We start from the raw sequence: 21880 nt of genomic DNA, 5'->3' as shown, positions 1-21880 counted from the left end.
GTTATACATGTTTTATGTTTGATTAACATTTGAACAAGTTTTAACATTTTATAAGGGTAATTTTTATGCACAAACAATAGGTTCCATATAATAGAAAACACATAAACCAATGACATTATCCTCCAATTTGTGTTAGCATTATTTGGGGAGCAAGAGGAAACACAAAAGTTTTTTTTACTGGTCTAAATTTAGTCAATCCACTTACACAAGATGCTGTGGGCTTAGGGCGTATATTGTTGTCACAATATTTATCTCATACTCATTGCAATTTTTGATGGATTGTTTTCCTATTATTTATGTGAACAGATGATTATAAAACAAGAATGATGACTGACACAAAGTGGTATTCAAAAATCCTTTTCAGTGACTTTGCACATTTGTTCATAAACAATAAGTTCAATTTTTAGAAAAATTTTAAAAACTAGCAGTCCTGATGAGGATGGTGTATCTGAAACACATGTTGGCAGCACAATATTAGTTGTAGTCAAATAGCATGGTTCAACAGCATTCTTAATTGGAGTTCAGGCTGTGACGAGTCAAAAAATCAAAATTCAAAGAAAACTGCTGGTGCATAAATATATTATGCATTTTTATGATTTTAAGATATTTCCCCATTTTCTATAGCAAATAGTACTGAGTTTATGAAAAATAAATTTCTCATGAAAAGAAGATTATATATATATAATTTCAGTGAATATTAGTATCACAGACTATGTAATTATAGGTCATGAAGTTTATATGTTCTATTAAAGTGTTACTTTTAATTAAAAATTCATACTCCACCAATGGCACAATATGTATTTGCTTTTAAAACTGTACCATACACTGTTTTCTTATAATTAAGTATAAACTTCCAACTAAATTAGACATCAATTTGGGTTGAAAATGAATTAAATGACATGGGTTTTGTATCAGACTGATTATGTGCTTTGCTTGAAAAGTGCAGAATTGTTAAACCATGCAGTTCCGAGAATGATTGTCTGATGTCAATTCATTAACAGTGGAAATGTCATCATTATTAAAATAAAGGAGACCAGCTAGTCCCTTTTTCATTTTGAGAAACATGTCTCATGTATTGTTGAGTGATCATTCGTCGATGTGCTCAACCCTCCCATGCCTAAAAACATATGTATTGTCCAGTGATCAATCATAACATGTCTTGTAATGTTTTTTGGAATGGTTGTTCCTGGGCCTGGACACAGGTCATCGTCAAGGCTCTGTAGTGTAAACAGTGGAAACACTTTTCTGTGGAACCGTTATTGTACCATCCAAATGATTTAATGTTGATGCCATATCAGATCCTCGGGCCACTATACTTTTTTGGTGGAACTACAGGACAAACTCCACATTAACCAGAAGTGCTGGAATTATTGATGATAAATGGAAACTTCAATACAATCATTCTATATAACATTAGTCTTATAAAATAAACGTATATTATATTGGGCTACATAATTAATATACAGAACATTGTCTATATTCTGATATATAATAAATAATAAATTGGGATAATGAGTCATTATTTCATATTCCACTAATTCATATCTCTAAAGAGCAAATAGCTCTTATTACAGTATATCACTAATGAATACATTCCATTTTGACTGTCATCATAACACACCATGCCATTTCACCAAATTCATAATTTTGGTAGAAACATTAATTGATCTACTTGATTGTAATGTTCAACTGTTTTGGTATCTGAACATACATAATCTTAACAATGTCTGATTTTTTTAAAAGCAATAATTTTACATAACACTTCATGAAGAGTTGCAGGTCTGTAGTCCAAAATACAATGTCCACACAAAAGTCACGTTAAGTATTATCTAATTCTCAAATTTAAGATGGTTCCCTGGTTCCCAAGTAAAAATATAAAGACTTAGTAAGGGTTTAGATATAATATCATACAAAATTTAGCCTGGCAGTTCTTTATGTTGAAATCAAATCAGATTCTCACTTTAAGTAAGCAAAGCAATGTGCGAGAAAGTCTATGAAACAGTTGGATGTGAAGATTGGTTTTTAACTCCATTAAAAATAAAATATCCAAGATTGAACTGTGGACCAAGCCCGAATGAAGTCATTAAGACTTAGAAATGTAGCTTATTGAGCGTAGGTTTTTCTTGTGATATAGTTTCAAGGTCAAAGCATGAGATAATCAAATTAAATATTAGTCAGCTTTTCAAAGTAACATATTACTAAACAAGAAAAATGGATCCCTTTAATATACTCAACTGATATAATGGTGGAATCATATAGAGCAGTAGGCCTTTCATACATAACTTTCATCTTTCCAGTATTTATAAAAGAGTATATTCTACTGATTGCACTGATAAATGGTTATTTTTCTATTACACCCATATAATGTCATCATATTTTCTTATGACTTTCCATATTTTCTGGTAGTATGACTGTCGGTTATGTTGTGGTCGCGTGCTCTATCTTACCACACGCAAATTTATTAGAAAACCATTTCTGCTGCCATGCTTATTTTGTCAATAATACCTATAAATTCCACACTTTTACTGTTATAAATAAATAAATATAATGTCAGCACAATTACCTTCGTTCGACTGATTCTCCAAACTTAAAAGCTGTATTCTAATAGACATTTATTTAAGTGTATATTATTGACGATAGTAAAACATCTGCCGTGGTTCCAGCTAGCTGGTAGTAGTAGAACTAGACGACTGGAAGTCAGCGAGAACCGATATCGACATCATATTCACTTTTATAACACCATACACGCACACAAATATCATCATAATACATACTCAACAATATTTTTATTAGCATTTTAAAAATCACTTACCGATTTTGTGTTTGAAAGCTGTGTTTATAGCCTGCTAAATCCTTTTTCATTGCTCGCCATTATCGATGCCAGCACTTCCCTTTCGTATTAGAGCGAACGGCAACATGAAACCCCCGCCCCCACATTGAGTGGCCAGTAGACGCAGCCTACTATAGTCTGTTTCAAAATTGATTAGGTACTATTCTATTAACACACTTTAATTACAATACTGCACTTACTAGTGCTAAATAGTACCACAATGTTGCTATACAACTATAGCAGAAGACTATTAATGCACACATTATATATTAACACAAGGAATGATTAAATAACAAACAATTTATGACGTTTTAAATTCAACAAGTTTGATAACTCATGATATCGCATGCAATTCAAAATGACAACGAAATATAACTAAATTTCAGGTGCCAATTTATTTTAAAAAAATTACCGAAATATTCAAATTCAGATTTTTATAGAAAAATGTTTTATGAAGACGCATTAGATTGACAAAAAATCAGTATCCATTGAGGATCGTATTGGATTCTCATTACATTCATCCTTTCATCTTCACAATGACAAGGTATTACAAATTTCGTCTTATACCTTGAATGTAAGCCACTATTCTTGAATCACAGAATGCAGCGATTCGATTAGATTGTACTCTAGCGAATACCGCCAATCAGAGCCCTCGACAGAAAACTGTTAACATTATGGCTTTGTGATCACAGACTCTCGAGGCCTCTGATTGGCTGTATTCATTAGCATGGAATTCAATCAATTTGCTTCATTTACAAACTTCCGTGATACAACACGATACAAGGGTGAGCTCCAACATAACAAAGCTAAATTCGATCTTCTTGTAACACTTTTCAAAATGTAAATAAATAAATAATTATTTTAACTTTATTTTCCAGACTGCCTTTGAAATATAAAAGTCATTTCCGTCTAATATATCAAATAGTTTATGTTCATTGTAAACCTCAGAAGCTAATGTTATCAGGATTATTGTAACTTTCAATTTAAATTCAACTTAAATACAGCACAATTGATTCGTCCAATCTGCACTGAATGCAAATCTGGATATTTAGTTTCTTGTGTTTTACCTTGGGTGACTCAACTTACCATCTATGATCCGACATAATTGTTATGCATCTCATGTTCTAGGTCATATACTCAACCAATCAAATGTTATGTTCAATAGAAGATTTCCATTGACTTGCACTGTCTGTCAACTCTCAATAGTGTCTTTCTTTGGTCACTTCTTTGATCATTTCGCTCAAAGGGCAAAATTTAGATGAACATGATTTAAAGAACAATTTTGTCAGATCATGGATGGCAAGTGTATAATATCCCGCAAGAAAACATGGGACTTAACATCATTCTGCATTTTAATATTTCTGAACTGAAGATCATCTGGCTTATTTTCTAAAAAAAATGGAATGGTATGGCCCAAGATTTTTTTAAATAGCATGTTACATTAGACAGATTGCATGTTAATTAAAACCAATTAGTAATGACGTGACACTCCGCCCAACAAATCGACAATACATTTGAAATGGAGACCCAAACCTTTCAATAACAATGTAGTTATATTGATAAATGGGATTATGTAAATGTAATATTCTATATAAATAGTCTTCATCAATGTTCATTGATTTGTCTAGGGTTTATTTAAAGGCGTGGCTCATTAGAGGCAAAAACCTTGGGATTCTATTTCGAAATAATAGTGAAAGAAATGGGGTGGCATTTCGGTAAATGTTTGTTGACCTACATTGCAGTTGAATTTACCTGTGGTGTAATCACATGTTAATATATTTGATTGTAACATGACCATTGAGGATGTTTGGCGCCCTACAAATACACCAAGTAAATCATATTAGCTATGCGAACTCTCCGCATGGGATGCCGAGAGACAAACCCAATCTCAGAGTGGCATGAGGTACTCCAGAAGGGTAAGCATGTCCGTCTCGCTAACGATATCCTCAACAGTGCTTCTTTTAGTGATGCTCAAAACAGGCTATGGACTCAGAAACTTTCAGCTCTTATTTTGAAGAAAGAAGTGAAGAGATCAAAGTTACGTTATCACTAATGATTATTTGGAATTGATCAACTCTAGGTTAGACTAGACCGAAACATCTGTCTCTTTTCTAGCCTCTGATAGCTATTTGGACAGATGTCGGCCGGTGTAGAGACAGAAAAAATAGACCCTGTTAAATGGAGACATTCCGGATCTCCGCAGGTGTCGGGTATTTACACCTATTTAAATACCTCAAATCTGCAAAACCAAAATATATTTGGAAAGATGAATAATTTTGTAGGTCAGTCATACCATCAGTTTCTCCATACACCTATGTCACGTGTCCGGTTCCGTCAATTGTGTTTCAACGAAACTAATCTCGCATCGGCCGGTTAATACTGCGTCCGCAGCCAAAAGGTCAAAGGCCACATGATACTAACAAAATCATCATCATCATACTGTATTCTGTCTAAAGTAAGCATTAACTGCTTCTAGACCACCTTAAGTTGACTTGTTGTTTGGTTGATTGGGGTGCGCATTAATTATGACCATAAATTGTAGAGTTGTTATTGACTGCTTTATCAGTAATAAAGTTCTTGTTATAGCATGGAGCTTGGTGAGAATTTCAACCGGTCATCTTTCCATGCAGTGTTAAGGTTGGATTTGAACTGGTTCAGGGTTGTAGATTCAACGACAGAATTTGGTAAGGAATTCCAAGTGTTTACTATTCTGTGACAAAAGCAGTTTTTCTGACATCCAATCTTACTTGTTGTTTTTATAGTTTTTTTTGTCGTTGCTCCTGATTCTTGTTTCTTTTGAATAAGTTTATTGATTATTGTTTCCAAGGTTGTTTTTACCACTGATGAATCTGCATACTTGTATCACAACGGCTCTCTTTCGACGGTATTCAAGAGTTGGTAATCCTAGGAATCTAAGTCTATCTGGATATGGCAGATGTTCCAGATTTTTAAGTATTTTAGTTGCACGCCTTTGGACATTTTCGATACCTATTTCATCCTTATTCAATATTGGGTACCGGGCTGTTACTGCATACTCTAGATGTGGTCTGATTAGAGTCTTGTACAGTGACAGGAACATTTCTTTGTCAAGATCGGTAAATGTTCTTTTTATCATTCCTAAAAGTCTATTACCGGTACCCTATCTGATAGTGTCTGCAATATGGGTTGTGAATTTGAGGTTATCTTGAAAAACTACCCCGAGGTCCTTTTCTTAGGAATCTTGATTAAGAGGTCTGTTTTGGGTCTCCTATGTAATATTGGTGTTTTGGGTTGTTGATTCCAAAGTGTAGTGACTTGCATTTCTCAATGTTAAATGCCATCATCCATTTACTTGACCAGTCTACTAGGTTGTTCAAATCTGCTTGGAGATTGGTGATATCAGACTGCTCTCCACTAGGTCCCATAATCTTTGTGTCGTCTGCAAATAATTTAATGACTGATTTAACAATTGATGGTATATCGTTTATATATATAAGGAAAAGTATTGGGCCTGAGAGACTCCACTATTAATATCCACCCATGTTGATGTGATTTGGTTCAGCATGACCCTCTGTCTTCTGTTGGTTAGGAAGTTTTCCACCCACTTTAAAATTTTACCAGATATGCCAAGATTTTGCAATTTGATGAGAAGTCTCTTATGAGGAACCTTGTCGAAGGCCTTCTGAAAGTCCAAGTAGATTGCATCTGTAATTGGCATCTGTAGTAGGTTATCGCAAAGAATGGTTACACTGTCTGACACCCCTGGTTATCTCAAATGATCGTTAAATTATGACTTCCATGTCCGACACTCTGATCAAAAGAGCCAGGGCACTGCAGTTTTTTTTTAAAATAAGGCCTGTTAATGCATTTTTCAATAACCTTTGTCGCCTCCATCCTTTAGTGCTCACATCACAACTTCACTCTACTTCATTATCTGAATATCCATTCTAGAGCCAGTTTAAAAAGGGAAACTAAATCATTGTAGTATTTTTAAAAATAATTGTTGTCTCCCTTTACATCCTGGACTTCGACTTTTGACCGTAGATTACTTCTGCTTAATCAACAAGAACAAGGATTGCTTACTTCAATACACATCTCGTTGGAAAATTTTGAGAATGCCAAATTACTAGAGAAAACACAGTAGGTGAGATGGTTACACCTTAAAATTGTGTAGGGCAGGGTTTTTGTGACTATACAAAGTACAATTTCCACTGCAATGACAGCAGATTTATACTTTAAAACACCTGTCAGCTGACTATAGCCTTAATAGTAGGCCCTATGCGTGATAAGCTAGGCTACTAATCATTATTCAAAATCAGATATTATCATGTGTGGCATTTAATTTTCAGGTTATGATTGGATATGCCAAATTATGAACTAAATATGACTTTTCAATAACTAGGCCAATTTCTATATTGCTTGCAACATGTCAGCACATGGGCCGATTTCAATGTTGCCATTGTTGATGTTGGAGTTAGTGTAAGGTGTCAGTGTTTGTGTATATCCAGAACCCAAACACCATGTCAGGTGTTGACACCAAGTGTTTTTTAAAGTCAGCACTGGTGTTAACAAGCAACATGACTGCCAACACCAACTTTGAAATCAGTCTAGTGTAAACCCCTAGGGGTTGGGTGTTATCACCAATAAAAAGTCCTTTGAATTTCATAAGAACAAACACTAGCTGTGGTTTAGCTCAACACCTGGTGTTGAGATGGTGTCAACAACTTTGAAACACCAACACTGCTGCTTGATTTTAAAGTTGGTGTGGAAATTGGTGTTAGTGTTGGTGTCGGTGATAGTGTCAACACCTAACACTAACTTTGAAATGGGGTTACATCAAAACTGCTGCTTATTTTGGTTGGTATGCAAATGGGTTTAAGTGTTGGTGTTAGTGTTAAAACCTGGTGTCACCAACTTTGAAATCATACCAAAGGCCTCTCTCAAAGAATTGTCCCTATAAATGTGTGGACATTCCTATCTATTGGCCAGCATGATAATCTATTGTATTTCATGAATTTCCTCCTTTCCAGATAAGAAAGAAAATGAGTTTGACGAGTGAGACTGGGTATAGCTATAATATTAGTGATCTAAAATGTCAAGTTTATTTCCCAGGGTTAAGTTATGATGATTTTGATAGAAATGGTAAGTTTTTTAATCTTTGTTAAATTATGTTATCAATTTAGGTCTTCAAATCAGTGGCAGAAATAGAGGCAGGGTGACTTAATTGGGGAAACCTATCGAGGTTGATATTTAAAATGCGCAGTTGTAAGGAAGCACCATGGAGCGTCTGAGAGGTCTCTAACTGAAGAAAATTAAAAAGAAAAATAGGAATGATTTGGTGCACTCTGACACATATTTTAGGAGAACAGCATATAAATTCATATTTGAAAATTGTGAGAAATGAAGTGGGGTTACAAACCGTTTTTCTAGAGGGACAAATGCTACAGTAGGCCTACTGTCATATTGACTGTTAATTGTCAACTGTTGATATACAACAAATGTTAATTGGTAATGGTCAATTTAAATGGATATAGTTATAGTCATACCAGCTGATACAACTCAATTTTAACAACCTGTAACACTCTTCAATATTAGATCTGACTTTTACTCCTCCCATCTAAGTTCAAAATACCAATATCAACATTCTGGTGACTGGTTGACTAGTCATAATATAGGTAATATCTAGAGAATGTTAACTACTTCTTGGAAGTTAATTGTTAAATTCTGAGGTATTTTTTTTTTTAATCTGAAAATTAAGATAGATAACTCAACTTGAGCTGTATTATTTGAACACTAAAAAAACTTCTAATATTTGCACCCTCTGGTAAATCATTAAAAAAAAAAATAACGATACAACATGTAACTAGATATGGTTGGTTCACAGATTGGTCAAATTGAACAGTTATCAATGCAATGGCAAGAAGATGTCTGCTGGATCATCTGTTAAACTTGAAACCTATGAGAATGACCTTGATATATGAAGATGCACAAATATTAAACAAAAATCGATTGGATTCAATGTAGTATTACTATATTTTCAGGATGTATAAGTGCATGGAAAATAAGCAAGTTATTTGAAGGAGGTCGTGCTATAGCATTTTTAGGCGGATTCACTAGTGACCTTTTAAGTCCTAAAACTAGAACAAGATTTATAGTTGCTCAAAATATTCAGCTTGTACCAAATACTACCAAGCGATACAGAAGTTTTCCATTTTCTGTCATGTTAGAATTGAAAGATGTAGGTCTTTCTTCTGTTACAATAGAACAAGTTCTAAGAAATGAAAAGAATGACAAGATTATTGGTACTAGTGTGTTTAAATTTGTTTGTGTTGATAGAGAAACCAAACGACCAGCATCATTATTGAAAGAAGCCAGAGAGAGGTACCTGAAATTACTTGGAGGATCAGCAAAGGCTAAACCTCAATTTCTAATGACTATACCAGATTTACCATTAGATACTTATCATATACCAATCTTTGTGTTACCCAATGATACAGATCAAAATCAACATCTAAATCAAGGTCAATTTGTACGCTATTGTTTAGATTGTGCTGCAATGGCATCTATTGAAGGATATTATCAATATTTTATAACTGATATTTGCAATTATCAAGCTACTGATATTGATGTGTTATACAAGCGTGAAGCTCTAGCAGGTGATCTTGTTCATGCTCATACATGGCAAGACAAGAATGATCCCCAAATTCTCTATTTTATCATCACTAAAGACAAGAATTCCTTATTACATGCAAGAATACGTTTTGCCTTGGAACCAATATCAAAGTCTAAATTATGAAATATTCTTTCAAATGAAATGTTCAATTAATGTATTAATTATGATTGAATCTGATTAAATCTAATTATCAGTGCTACAAATGAATTAATTATAAAAACATTGACAGATCAGAACTGAATTTGTATTTCCTATTTCACCATTTTCCAGTAAATCACCACATAAATTTACTTTTCTTCTTGTTAAATATAAAGATGACATCCAAAGGGGTCATTGGGTCCTTTATGTTAAACTTAAGGGAAAATATGAATATTTGTTTGGTGGTTCCATACTGAAAAATGGTGAATAGATGTCTATGGATGGAAATTCCCAGGGATTGAAATTTTATGTTGAAAATTAATAAAATTAAGAAAAGGTTTGTGTTTTTATTCACATAATGCATTAACAATAAATGATAATAAATAGCAAGACAATATTGTTATTGTATAAAGACAGGTTTTGAGGACAAATTTATTCAAATTGAAAGTTGTCAAGACAAGAGAACCAGAACTGCTATTACAATTTCAAGTAGTAGAGCTGTAGAATTTTTTTCATACAAAAATAAATACATGCCGAGTACACGTAATTTTTAATTTGCTTGAAAACAGATATCACTGTCATGTTTCCATGAACATGTACACTTGTAACCTGAAGATGGTTCACTATCTATAATATAATATTTAATGCAGAATCAATAGCTTAGCACATGTATTATTATTATCTAAGAAATAGTAAGTTGGACATGTGAGGTATATGTATATGTATATTTTATAAGATATTGTGTATCTTTATGAATTATGGTCATCAATCACAGAAGCATGATAGCTTAATACACAGTTAAAATATATTTCAGCCAACAACAAAATATTTTACCAAGAAATGAATAACACCCACTTTGTACTGCACAAATAGCAAATAATCACAATTTCTTTTACAAATTCATTGTTCACAAATATACTGTGAATAATTTACAAGTTTGTTATATAATTGTCTTTTGAAATAGCACTATATTCCATATTTTACCGGAACTGTATTGGACTGATACGTAATCCAATACAATCTTTACCTATCTCTGTAACCTGAAAATATAAACAGAATAAAATTAAATTTCTATTTGTCAGTGAGAAACCACCTGATAAGACATAATTGTACCTAGAAAAAATAGACATCCTTTGGTTGATCATAAAAATGCACTCAAGGTATTGAAACTCAATAAATCAACAAAATTATACAAGTGATTCCAGATCAATCAGTATGCCAGTCCTAATTTAGAACAGTCTAAAATATTTCTAAGGTATGCATAAAAATAGATCCCTCCTAATTGGCAATATAGGGTTTATTACTTTCTATTATGTGCAACAAATAGAATAACTAAATAATAATAATTAAATGGTTATCAATTGTGTCTTGTTATACAGTAATTGAGGTTCACAAATAACAATATACATTTTACTTACCCCAGACACCCTACAGACTTGACCTTTAAACTCTGGTAAATAACATGCTCCACTTAAAGGACATTTCACCACTGGTTTACCTCTGTAATACCAATACAATAATAATGATAGTTATTATTCGCTACTCTATTTCTATTCCACAAGCCAGTGTGCAATCGGGTTATATTTGCAATTGCCTGCAAGAATGCCTAAAAACACTAAATGCATGTGCTAGGTTTGTAAAAAAAAGATTATTTCTTTTTACTTTTAATGTGAATTTAATTACTATGATCACTACCTTAACAGAAGTTTGACAGTATTGTCAATAGAGGGAGTAATCCTTGTAATATGAACTTGATTTTGATATAACTTGTTCAAAAACAGTTGTTTCAAGTCATCATTTGAGAGTATTACAACATAAAGAAAAGTAAGTTTTAAATAGGTAAAGAAAGAAAAAATTACCTGTAAATAGGAACATAAGTAGCAGCACAGATATCAAATGGATTATGTTGATCATATTTTAATTCATGTTCATCTGTAGCATTCTTTTCACAAGCTGCTAAAATTTTCCTGGTCTGCAAGAAAAATTTGAATAGATATCTTGATATATGGCAATGCTAGTAGAGAGTATTAAAAATGCTTTAGCACTTCTCAAACATTGTCAGGATCAATTTTAGGACATTTATATTTGTACAACATCCAGTGCCATAAAATTGAATTTCTTACCTGAGTAGCTACATCTGGTTTTGGTCCTAATTCTAATAATCTTCTAGCAAATGAAGCTGCTGTTTTATAATTTTTGAGTTTAAAGAAGAGATTAAGAGCTGTACGTAATGTTAATATTAAATGTACAGGCTGGAGATTACAATGGGTGAAATAAGCAGCCATCTAAAATATAAATAAATCAAATTATATAATCAATGAATGATGAATTTAAATTAATCATAATTTTGCATGATAAGAGTATTTGTTCCAAAATAACAAGCTTATACCTCGCATACTGAAATTGATCTCTATTTTGAAATGAAAATGTATTAGTGACTTTTCAAAAATAAAGAAATAAAAAACATATCTTGAACTAGACTTACCTCACATAGTCGTTTTTGATCAGCTAATGTGGCTTTCGGCATCTCTTTTCTTTTATTTTCCATAGATAAACCAACTATATATTCTCTACATATTTCTATCAATTGTTGAGCCTTTTAAATTATTTAAGAATTCCATTTTACAACCCAGATCCAATTTTAGCAATCAATAACAAATTCTTATAATATAATCAGTTTAAAAAATAAAGAATATATTGAAATATAGCCCTCAGTCCCATGATCTATTATTGTCATATTCCTGTTTAGTCGGATAGAGTTGCCTACCCTTGCTGTCATGTTAAGACAGGGTTTGGGTGCCTGTTCAGCATGGCTGAACTAATTCTGTTCCATGATTTGACAACTCCCCCCCCCCCAAAAAAAATGTAATGTTTGATACAAGTAACCTCTGCTATTTCTTGTTTATTTTCCACCACTAATAATGGAACACTCAGTAAAATAGATCTGAATTTGTCAACAGCATCAGCAAATTTTCCTGATGTAGTTAATAAATAGGCTGTTTGAAGTTGCTGTACTAACATATTTAACTTGAGACCAACTGAGGGGGCTCCATTTCTGGCACCGGCTTCTTTCCTACAAAACATAAATGTCATATTTCAATATCATGGCTACCTATAATATTGTGATCAAATCTTTGTTAGGAGTTAGGAGATCTTTAAAAAGCGTGCAAAAGATGGTGGACAGAGACTTAGTTCTCAACAGAACATGGTGGGGATGTCGGGTAATGTTGTCAATACCTCTCACACCAAGCCATCCTTGAACACTTAGTTCTCACAGTGGAGTATGGTGCCTAATCAAATATTAAACAAGTTAAAAGCAATATTAAACCAACCAGTTTCTATGTGGATAACCAAAGAATGGAGGTAATGAAGGTAAACCAATATAACTTGTTCGTGATCTACTGTAGGTATGTAGGAATAATTTCTGATAGGATTCAAAACTCACAACTCCAATCTGGTCATGTAGCAGCTAGAATTATAGTAAAAATTGAAGGTCATAAATAAGAGGTTTGAGTTTTGAAAAATGCTATTGATTGAAGCCAGAAATTCTCAAGTTAGTTGGCAAGCATTTAACTCACTGAGTCACCTTGGCCCCAGAAGAGTTTCAACCTATATTAATTTCAGTTAGTTTGTTTCATTTGCTTGGTTTTCTCCTTGTAAATTTCCTGGATCTGTGACTTTTAATACTTACTCTCATAGCAGTTTCAAAGGATCCAGCTAACACATGATCAACTGGTAACTGTGAATTATTACACCAAACTTGAGCTTGACTTGTACCTTTAGTTGGTGGTACAAAAAATCCATCTTCACCAGTAGATACTGGTCCTACATCCTGTAATAATAAATATCATTTCTTTAGATTATGAAGTAAAATAATGAATATTGTACTTGATTCGCATTAAATACCATCATTTATTTATTCATTTGATTGAATATTTCTTTTGTAGTCAATAATGAGAAAGCATAACCACCCGAACTGGATACAATAATCCGTCAGATACAATAATGCTGCTTCTTTTAGCAAATATCTAAATGAATATGAGACTCACCAGATCTGCTGGTAATTCTAAATCATCATCACCAACATCCCATCCACCACCTTCAGTATCACCAACTTCAACACCATCATCATCAAAGCCTTCTCCTTTACCAAAACCATCTATTAATATAAAGCCATATTAATGAATGCATTCATATTCACATAGAAAATATTTACTTTAAAATACTTTTTCAAAATACAGAAATCTCAAATTCCATTAAGCCAAAAACATTTTGTGAACATCAAAATAGATTTCATCATGCTTTTCGTGGTATATTTTACAAATGAGTACCAATGTCTCCCAAATACATGAAAGGTTAGAAACATACCTTCATCCAGAACAAGTTCAGCATCTTCACCCCAACCTTCACCAGCTCCCATATCATCAGCTTCTACAGCAGCCATAGAGCTCTGTTTACCACCTGTAATTTAGATAATGAATCATAAATCAACCAAGAAACCAAATTTTGTGCATTGGTTCTCTGATGCCTGTTAATGACATACAAACAGTAAATTCTTGGAATCTTATTCTTGGATTTGAGTCCACATTTAATAAAATACATTTGAAAGCTCCACATTATCACCATTATCTCAATATTAAATGTTGCTGATATGAATTGAATTGAAATTCTTAATCTGTGTATTGAGTATGTAGAGGTCTTACCTCTAGCAGCCATAGCTCCCTCAAAGAAACCCTTTGATACTGTTAATAATGGCCAGTTAGATTCTTGTTGCATGATAGGTACTGGTGGTTGTTGAAGGGTAGCATTTGGATATAAATCTGGTACTTTATCATTTTCACCGAAACCTTCCTGTATTTCTTCTGCTTCTTCTTCTAAACCATGTGTTTTAGCTGTTACATAGGCTAGTGATTCTGATAAAAAAAAAAAACATATTTACATAAGATTTTACAACTGGGATAATGATTTGACAATGTTTCTGAAAAACTGTCAGGCGCAGAATAACTTCAAGGGCCAATTTCAACGATCTTTAGTTTTGTTTTTTTTTCTTTGATTGTTGACTATATCAAAATTCATTGAAATAAATTCAGTTTATATACTTACTTTGTCCACATTGCCTTAATATTTTAACTCTTTCATTCACATCACCTAGTAACAGAGAAGCTTGAAAATGTCCACTGGTATCTTTACGAATTTCAGCTGAAATAAAAGACCAAAACATTGTTTAGATGACTGCAGGACTATATAAATGTTTAAATAGGCTGAGTTAATGAAAATGTACTGTTTTGATAGTAGAAATCAGGTAACATGGTGCTTTTGATCCGGGTGATATACTATGCCCTCCTCAGATGAAAGACATAAAAGGGCAATATATTTCCTTCTAAAGTCCCTTTTCCACGGGCAATTGAGATATAATGGAAGATAAGTGTATATGAATAAGTGACAGGTAGATTAAGTTTAAATGCAATACCAATTTTCATCATTTTCCTCATTTTCTCCAGATTACCAGTAATAAGATAGAGGAAAGATAGTTTATCAAAGTTCTTAGTTCTCTGGTAGGCCATCTCCACTATTTGATGATTTCCTTGAAGTAAAGCAGCTTCTCCTAGTTTCTCCCAACAAGCTTGATCATCTAGTGCTCTAGCTGCTTCCAAGGCAATCTGAAACAATACATTATTGGTTAGCCATTGGCCTTTATCTGTGGTTATTTCAAAAGTAGAATAATCCTTCAAATAAAAGAATCATGAAAGTCAACACATCACTGTCTCTTGTTTATGATAAGATCATGAGTGGACATCTTTTGATACAAAATACAATGGCTATATTCGGCCAAAATTTACACTTTAACACTATCAACATCAAAACCTGTCTTACCTCAATGTTTCCACATTCCAGTGCCAAACCAAATCTAGTTTTCTCATCTTTAACAAAGTGTAGAGCTACCTCAGGATAACCTTTCTTTTGTAGGTATGATATGATAGACTGACCTACTAATTTAGCATTTCTCACCATATGTAATACCTGTAAACATAATAAGTAAATTATAAATTCTTCAAGGAATTTTAATATCATTATTGTCAATTAAGTTTTTTCAATAACCTCGTAAGGCTCCTAGATATGTTCAATATACATATGCAAACCAAACAAAAGAAAAAGATGTTTCTATATTTTTAAACATTGAAATATTTGATAGTAATGTTAACCAAAATCAAGCTATAATATCTTCTAATTTGAACTCATCGAAGAACATACAAACTTATATTATTATGTGATAATGAGTCCACTACATACCTCTTCATATTTTCTATTTACAAGAGCCAGTTTAAATTTAAATTCTGTAGGATCAATGTTCAGAACTCTTGGTCGACACTCTCTATCTAGACAATAGACACTATTACCCTTTATACGTGTTATATAGATAGGTAAATCTAATGTCCTTATAATACCATGATCACTACAATATAAAACAAATATCATATTAAAGGTCATGGTTCATCATTTTCCAGAATTGATGTGTGTCTTGAATTTATATAAAATCTTCAAAAGTACTAAAACTATATAAAAATTGCAAAATCCCTTTACATATACATCCAAATAGAAATTTCACATATATTTCTAAATTTGTTTTTTTCTATACAACACAAGTAGTCATTTTCAAATGTTGATACAGTTTGTAGTTAAGGTAATGTCTCAAAAGTTTTTTACAAAAAAAAAGTCTAATATATTTGAGAAATATTAAAAGTTCTTTGAACCAAAATATGACCTACCCGTTAGTTAGAGCATACTTAATATGGTTACTGGTAGTATAAACAAAGACACCACTTTCATCCCAGGCACCACTCTTAACACGAATATTCTCATGTATAGTACATAGATTATCTAATTTACGATTACAGATAGATATCACTGAAATACAGAGTTTAATCATTATGTGTGCCTAACAGACAAAATAGAACAGTATTTGTTTCATGCACTTTAAATATTTTCATTACTGACTAAAAAAAGAAAGAATTTTAATGGTTTGATCAGAATTTAAATAAGGCAGATGAGAAAATGAATTGCAAATGAATACCATATGACATAAATTGATAATATTTGTTTACTTACCATGTTTACTAAATAAAGCTACATGTGACATATCACTACTCCAAACAACATATTTTACTTTAGAAATCTTGATACTGGCTAGAGTTCTACAAAATATAGATAGTATAATATATACAGTGCATGAAAACATTGAAGAAAACAAACATTGAAGGGATGATAGAAAAAATAAAGATGAATTTGTGTCCCGGTATTTAACAAGATTTAAATTCTGTGTACAATAATCTAAAAATTTATAGAATAACACTTGCTCTAATTATTAACAAAATAATGCAACTAGAGTTTAAGCATATGATAATGTTATTATTTTTCTTACCTTTTCTGTTGAACATCAAATAGTGTGACACTGTCATTTTCTTTCAACAATAAACATCCAGTACCAGCATAGAATATATCTTCACAATTTGGTGTCTGTACCTTCTTGGTTATTTCATTCTTTAAATTCTTGATTATAATCTAGAAATAGATTTTATAATATGATTTCACTTCATTCACTGTAAGCTAAATGTATGCAGCTGCACTGTTTTTGATATAGATTCATCATCAGGACACAAAGAAAATGGAGACTAAGTTAAGTAGATGATCTCACTATGAACAAATTTAAACATGCTTTCATTAGACAATGCCGTATAGATTTTTCAATGTTAGATATATACAACAATCAAAAAATATTTTTAATATGGATGGTAATAAAATGTGATCCAAACATACTGAATGTGTTCTGTCTAAAACGGCAAACCTATTTCTAGCCACCCATACTGCTGTCAAACCTGATGACCTTTTACCTTCTGGTGCTGCAATATGAACACAAAATGTATAGTACAATATAATATGTCTGTCCTTCAGCCATCTCCAGAGAGAAACATTTGCAATAAATGAAAACTCCTAGATAGTAGGATAACAAAGGCGATAAAGAGTAAGATTCTCATCCAAGGAAATTCAAAAGTTAATGGTGTCATCTTCAATGCTTTCTGCAGTCTCCAGCCTTCCACATGAACTTCAGCCAATATATAAACTGTAAATTCGGTGTTGAAAACTTACCATCAGGGCTCTGTGAATCAGAATCTTTAGGTATAGCATATAAATCATAGGTACTATTCTCTATTGTACTGGCTCTCTAAACAAATATAATATAATATAATACAATACATATTACATATCATATACATTCTGACAACAGACATCTGCCATAGATCTTATCTATGAAATAATTGGACAAGATACTTCATACAGCATATCATAACCTCTTAAGGCCAGACAGTACCCGAAAAGTTAAATTTGCTAATTATGATACATCCAAATTAAGTGTCAGGAAAGACTTAACAGGTGAATAAATAATAACTTAAAAGACTTTTAAAAAACTTATTAAATTATTTAAAGCGGTTGCCATGGTAAAGTAAAAAATTTGGTTCTATTTTAGGGAAGCGATATCTCTTAAACTAATTAAGATATTTTAATTCTGTAAAAATAATATCGGACCTAATTGAATTTTTGACATAACTACTGAGCCATTTATTGATAACTTAGATACTGTGTTCAGGAGACCTCTCCAAACATTGAGTTCAATAATTCAGTCAAATGAAAATGGTAAAATACTTAGTGAATGAATAACAAAATTAAAACAACTTACTGTAGTTAAAAGAACTGCGTTTTCTGCAGGATTATAGGACATACTATATACTGGACTTCTTGATCCACTACAAATAAAACAAATATTATGTAATCTTTATAAATCATATATCCTTGTACAGTGGGATATTTATTTTGTTAACTTTTTTATCCTTTTATGTCAGATATTAAACCCAATTACTACCAGCATATACAACAGGCAAAAAAAAATGTATATTGTTGACAGAATCCAATATTACCTCCTCAACTGCATGACTGGAGCATCTTTAGATGTATTGAAGTCTAGTCTACGAAGATATTTTTCTTTAACATAATACAGTATATTATTATGTACAGCACTTGCTGGTCTTTCTCTTTCTAACTTAAATATTATCATACCATTATCATGTCCTACAAATATATCATAAACATGATAACACGATAACCATGTTAATAGTCAAATTTTAAAAAACTCAGGCTAAAACATAATCTTAAATAAACAGTGCAGGACACTACAAGACCTAAATAAAACTAATGACACTTGTTGCTGTAAATAAACTATCTTCAATAAACTCTTCATAAAACTTGTGCTTTAATATCTCTAAAGTAATCAGCAAAACAGTTCCAAAAACTGAAATAGAAGCTAATTCAGTACATACCTGCAGCAAAAAGATTAAGTGTTGGATGAGCAGCCATAACCCAAAATCTATCATGTTCACGTCGGAATGTTTGTACACCAGTTCTATAGAAAACAAAGTAATAGTTATTATACACCATATGTAGTAAAGATCAAATCAGTAAATATAAGATAATAGTTGTATGGCAAACGCACAACTTTTCAGTTATTCTATATATGCAAAGTCTTTTAACTTTATAAAACTAATTTGAGACTTTTGGTGAGGTTATTATATATACTCAAAAAGTTGGTTAAAAACTGAAATCCACACGACCTGTGTCACATAAAATTTAACACACAATTAATAGACTAACATTAACTTAAAATGAACAAATTAGATGCTTAAGAGCTAAAAATAAAAAATGTGCCTACCTTTTGCTCATATCCCAGACTCTGATACTCTTATCTTCTGAATTACTGAGTATTAGATCTTGTCTGGGATGAAATAAAACACATGATACATTATTATAATGTCCTCTACATGTATCTACCTCCCACGCTTTAGATTCTACAATAATAACATACAACAATATTGGTAACTGACATAAGAATATAATATTGTGGCAATGATAGAATATGGATATAAATGTATTAAAAGTTCTGGTTGCCTTGTAAAAAAAAGGTTGTGATGTAGAAGTAATCACAAGGCGACAACCAACATGTTCTCAATTCAAATACCACAAGTCAACAAGTCAAAGCAGAAATTAAATAATAATTTGATTTTGTATTATTTAATACAGATACAATTGCAAGATATCTTAAGCACACCATAAATGACTTACCATTCATTCTCCAAAGTTTAATCTGTCTATCATCAGCACCAGATACTATTAATGGTAGAGTAGGATGGAATGCAGCCCAATTGACTCCTCTATCATGTCCTTCCAGAACATGTTTAACAATAGCATCAGAGGTACCAAATAAATCTGTTTGACCACTACCACGTAATCTTTCTTCTAAACCACCAGGTCCTGGTGCTACATTCTTCTTTCTTAATCCTGCAGCAAGAATAATGTTATACATTATAACTATCATATAAATATTTAAATGGTTATAGAATCCAAAAAGTGTTATGTGATTGTAGATGAACTTGACCTCAGATTTCATTCTCAAAAGATCCCTGGATAACTAAGCCTATATATTTATGGCCAGACATATTCATGCCTGCTTTCTCAGTCAAAAACGAAAACAAAACTTTATAAAATTTCAACCAAATATCGTTACAAAAACAAATTAAACAATAGCAGCAGCGTAAAAAGGTTAATCCATTTCAATCTTGCTTCCACATATTTTGTTGTTTTGTGATATTATGGTTTTAATCTTTACCTGATATATCCCAGACTCTCACAGTTTGATCTAATGATGCTGAAACTACCAAATCTTCTGATTGATGAAACATTGCACACATAACATAATGACTGTGTCCTGTTAATACACTGAAATAGAAATAACATTGTATTCATTAATAACATATACTATTTGGCTGTCAGTCATTCTTTTAATAATCATATATAACAACAATGTGATCATTTTCTATTTCCTTTATATCCATCATGGACTGATAACCATGCTTACCTGATACAATTCCTTGACTGCCAATTCCATATTCTTAATGTTTGATCATCTGATGAACTGAGAATCCATGGATATTCCTGAAATTAAGAGAAGGTATATCAATGCTTTAAGCAGAGTAAGGAAAATATTGGACATAATTTCAACAATGTAGAAGCACTCTGAAGTTGATTAAATGAATTATTCAAAATACTTACATGATGAAACACTGTCGTTCTGATGTAATCCAAATGGCCTAATAATGTGAACAAACATCTTCTTTGCTTATAGTTCCATACCTATCAGTAACGATAAGAAAAAAAAATTAAGTTCAAAATCAATTTATAAAGAACAAACTGTTTGACAGGTAGAGTGAAATTTGCATTTCATCACAACTAAATGATAAATGAATATGTGTATACCTTTATTTTGTAATCATCACCTCCAGACACAAACAAAGGTTGTTGTTGATGAAAACAAATTCCTCGGACTGGTCCTGTAAAAAAAATATATGATTATAGGCCTATAACATATGCCATTATATCTTTGTAAACAATTGATGAAATAATTGTATTATATTCTAACTTTCAGTGATTTATTCAAGTATGAAAGCCATGTGCTTTTATCTTAATATTTCTTAACATCTAGCTGGACATAGGCTAGTTCAAACAAATTGTTTTTTTAAAGAAGCCATTCATTGTATTAGTCAAAAATAAATTTTCTTACCATCATGTTCATCAAATTTATCAATTAGTGTACACATTCGATAATCCCATAATTGAATGACACCATTGTGTAAACTAGCCAAAACCCATGGTCTCTTTGGGTGAAAGGATAAACCTAAAATCAAAGAAAACCAATATTTGAAATTTGTTTGATTGAATAATACATACGATACAAAATAATCAACATTAGTAAAGTTTCTGTATCATTTATTAGGCCCTATTAGTAGTATTAATAATTGACATATTGAGTTAATAGGCTAAAAGTTGTTGAAGGTTATTTGTTGCCTATCTTCTTCATTGCCGACCTATTCAGTCAGTGATACTGTGCTGTGACAAATACGGAGTATAATACTACAATACATAAGAGGGTCCATTTCTCAAATCAAAATAACTATAATAACATGAATTACCCTTCACTCTTGCAGACTTGGTCTCAAATTTTGTTAGCATTTTGTCTTTATTCTAATTACAGCTGCAAATGAATAATATAATATATTAGCCGACAAAAATTATTCTTTCCACTTCGACGTGGAGCAAATAAACTTCCGGTCCACGTCAACTGTAGACTTGATTATCACACAAAGGTCAGCAGGGTA

The 21880-nt window shown here is 32.1% G+C and overlaps 2 protein-coding genes across 2 annotated transcripts; one reads left to right on the top strand and one right to left on the bottom strand.

Moving 5' to 3' along the window:
• The first annotated feature begins 6857 nt into the window (after positions 1-6857).
• On the top strand, positions 6858-9958 carry LOTGIDRAFT_233913 (hypothetical protein). Its single transcript, XM_009060931.1, has 3 exons — positions 6858-6953; positions 7840-7951; positions 8851-9958. The coding sequence occupies exons 2-3, from the start codon at positions 7852-7854 to the stop codon at positions 9603-9605; spliced, it is 855 nt and encodes a 284-aa protein (XP_009059179.1). The 5' UTR covers positions 6858-6953; positions 7840-7851; the 3' UTR covers positions 9606-9958.
• On the bottom strand, positions 9953-21810 carry LOTGIDRAFT_218145 (hypothetical protein). The gene is made up of 31 exons (XM_009060930.1): positions 21695-21810; positions 21286-21399; positions 20982-21055; positions 20778-20858; positions 20584-20660; positions 20335-20444; positions 19791-20006; positions 19381-19516; positions 18992-19074; positions 18593-18743; positions 18355-18421; positions 17766-17841; positions 17436-17518; positions 17041-17180; positions 16728-16813; positions 16388-16526; positions 15912-16074; positions 15495-15641; positions 15091-15280; positions 14724-14819; positions 14324-14533; positions 13989-14081; positions 13670-13779; positions 13312-13452; positions 12953-13089; positions 12507-12693; positions 12106-12216; positions 11744-11905; positions 11480-11592; positions 11039-11120; positions 9953-10660 (listed from the first exon to the last, which is right to left on the bottom strand). Exons 1-31 carry the CDS (start codon positions 21732-21734, stop codon positions 10601-10603), a joined length of 3675 nt encoding a protein of 1224 aa, XP_009059178.1. The 5' UTR covers positions 21735-21810; the 3' UTR covers positions 9953-10600.
• Positions 21811-21880: the final 70 nt, after the last annotated feature.

The sequence above is a fragment of the Lottia gigantea genome (assembly GCF_000327385.1).
Source record: "Lottia gigantea unplaced genomic scaffold LOTGIsca_45, whole genome shotgun sequence".
Taxonomy (NCBI): domain Eukaryota; kingdom Metazoa; phylum Mollusca; class Gastropoda; family Lottiidae; genus Lottia; species Lottia gigantea.
Note: the sequence above shows the minus strand (reverse complement) of the source record. Positions and strands in the feature narration are given on the sequence as shown.

Bases quoted from the DNA above. Each gene is read 5' to 3' on its own strand.
- LOTGIDRAFT_233913 (XM_009060931.1), top strand. From the start codon at position 7,852: ATGAGTTTGACGAGTGAGACTGGGTATAGCTATAATATTAGTGATCTA. The intron at 7,952-8,850 runs GTAAGTTTTTTA...CTATATTTTCAG, and splicing joins TGATGATTTTGATAGAAATG to GATGTATAAGTGCATGGAAA.
- LOTGIDRAFT_218145 (XM_009060930.1), bottom strand. From the start codon at position 21,734: ATGCTAACAAAATTTGAGACCAAGTCTGCAAGAGTGAAGG. The intron at 21,400-21,694 runs GTAATTCATGTT...CTTTGATTTTAG, and splicing joins CAAGTCTGCAAGAGTGAAGG to GTTTATCCTTTCACCCAAAG. The intron at 13,090-13,311 runs GTAAGTATTAAA...CTATAATTCTAG, and splicing joins CCTTTGAAACTGCTATGAGA to CTGCTACATGACCAGATTGG.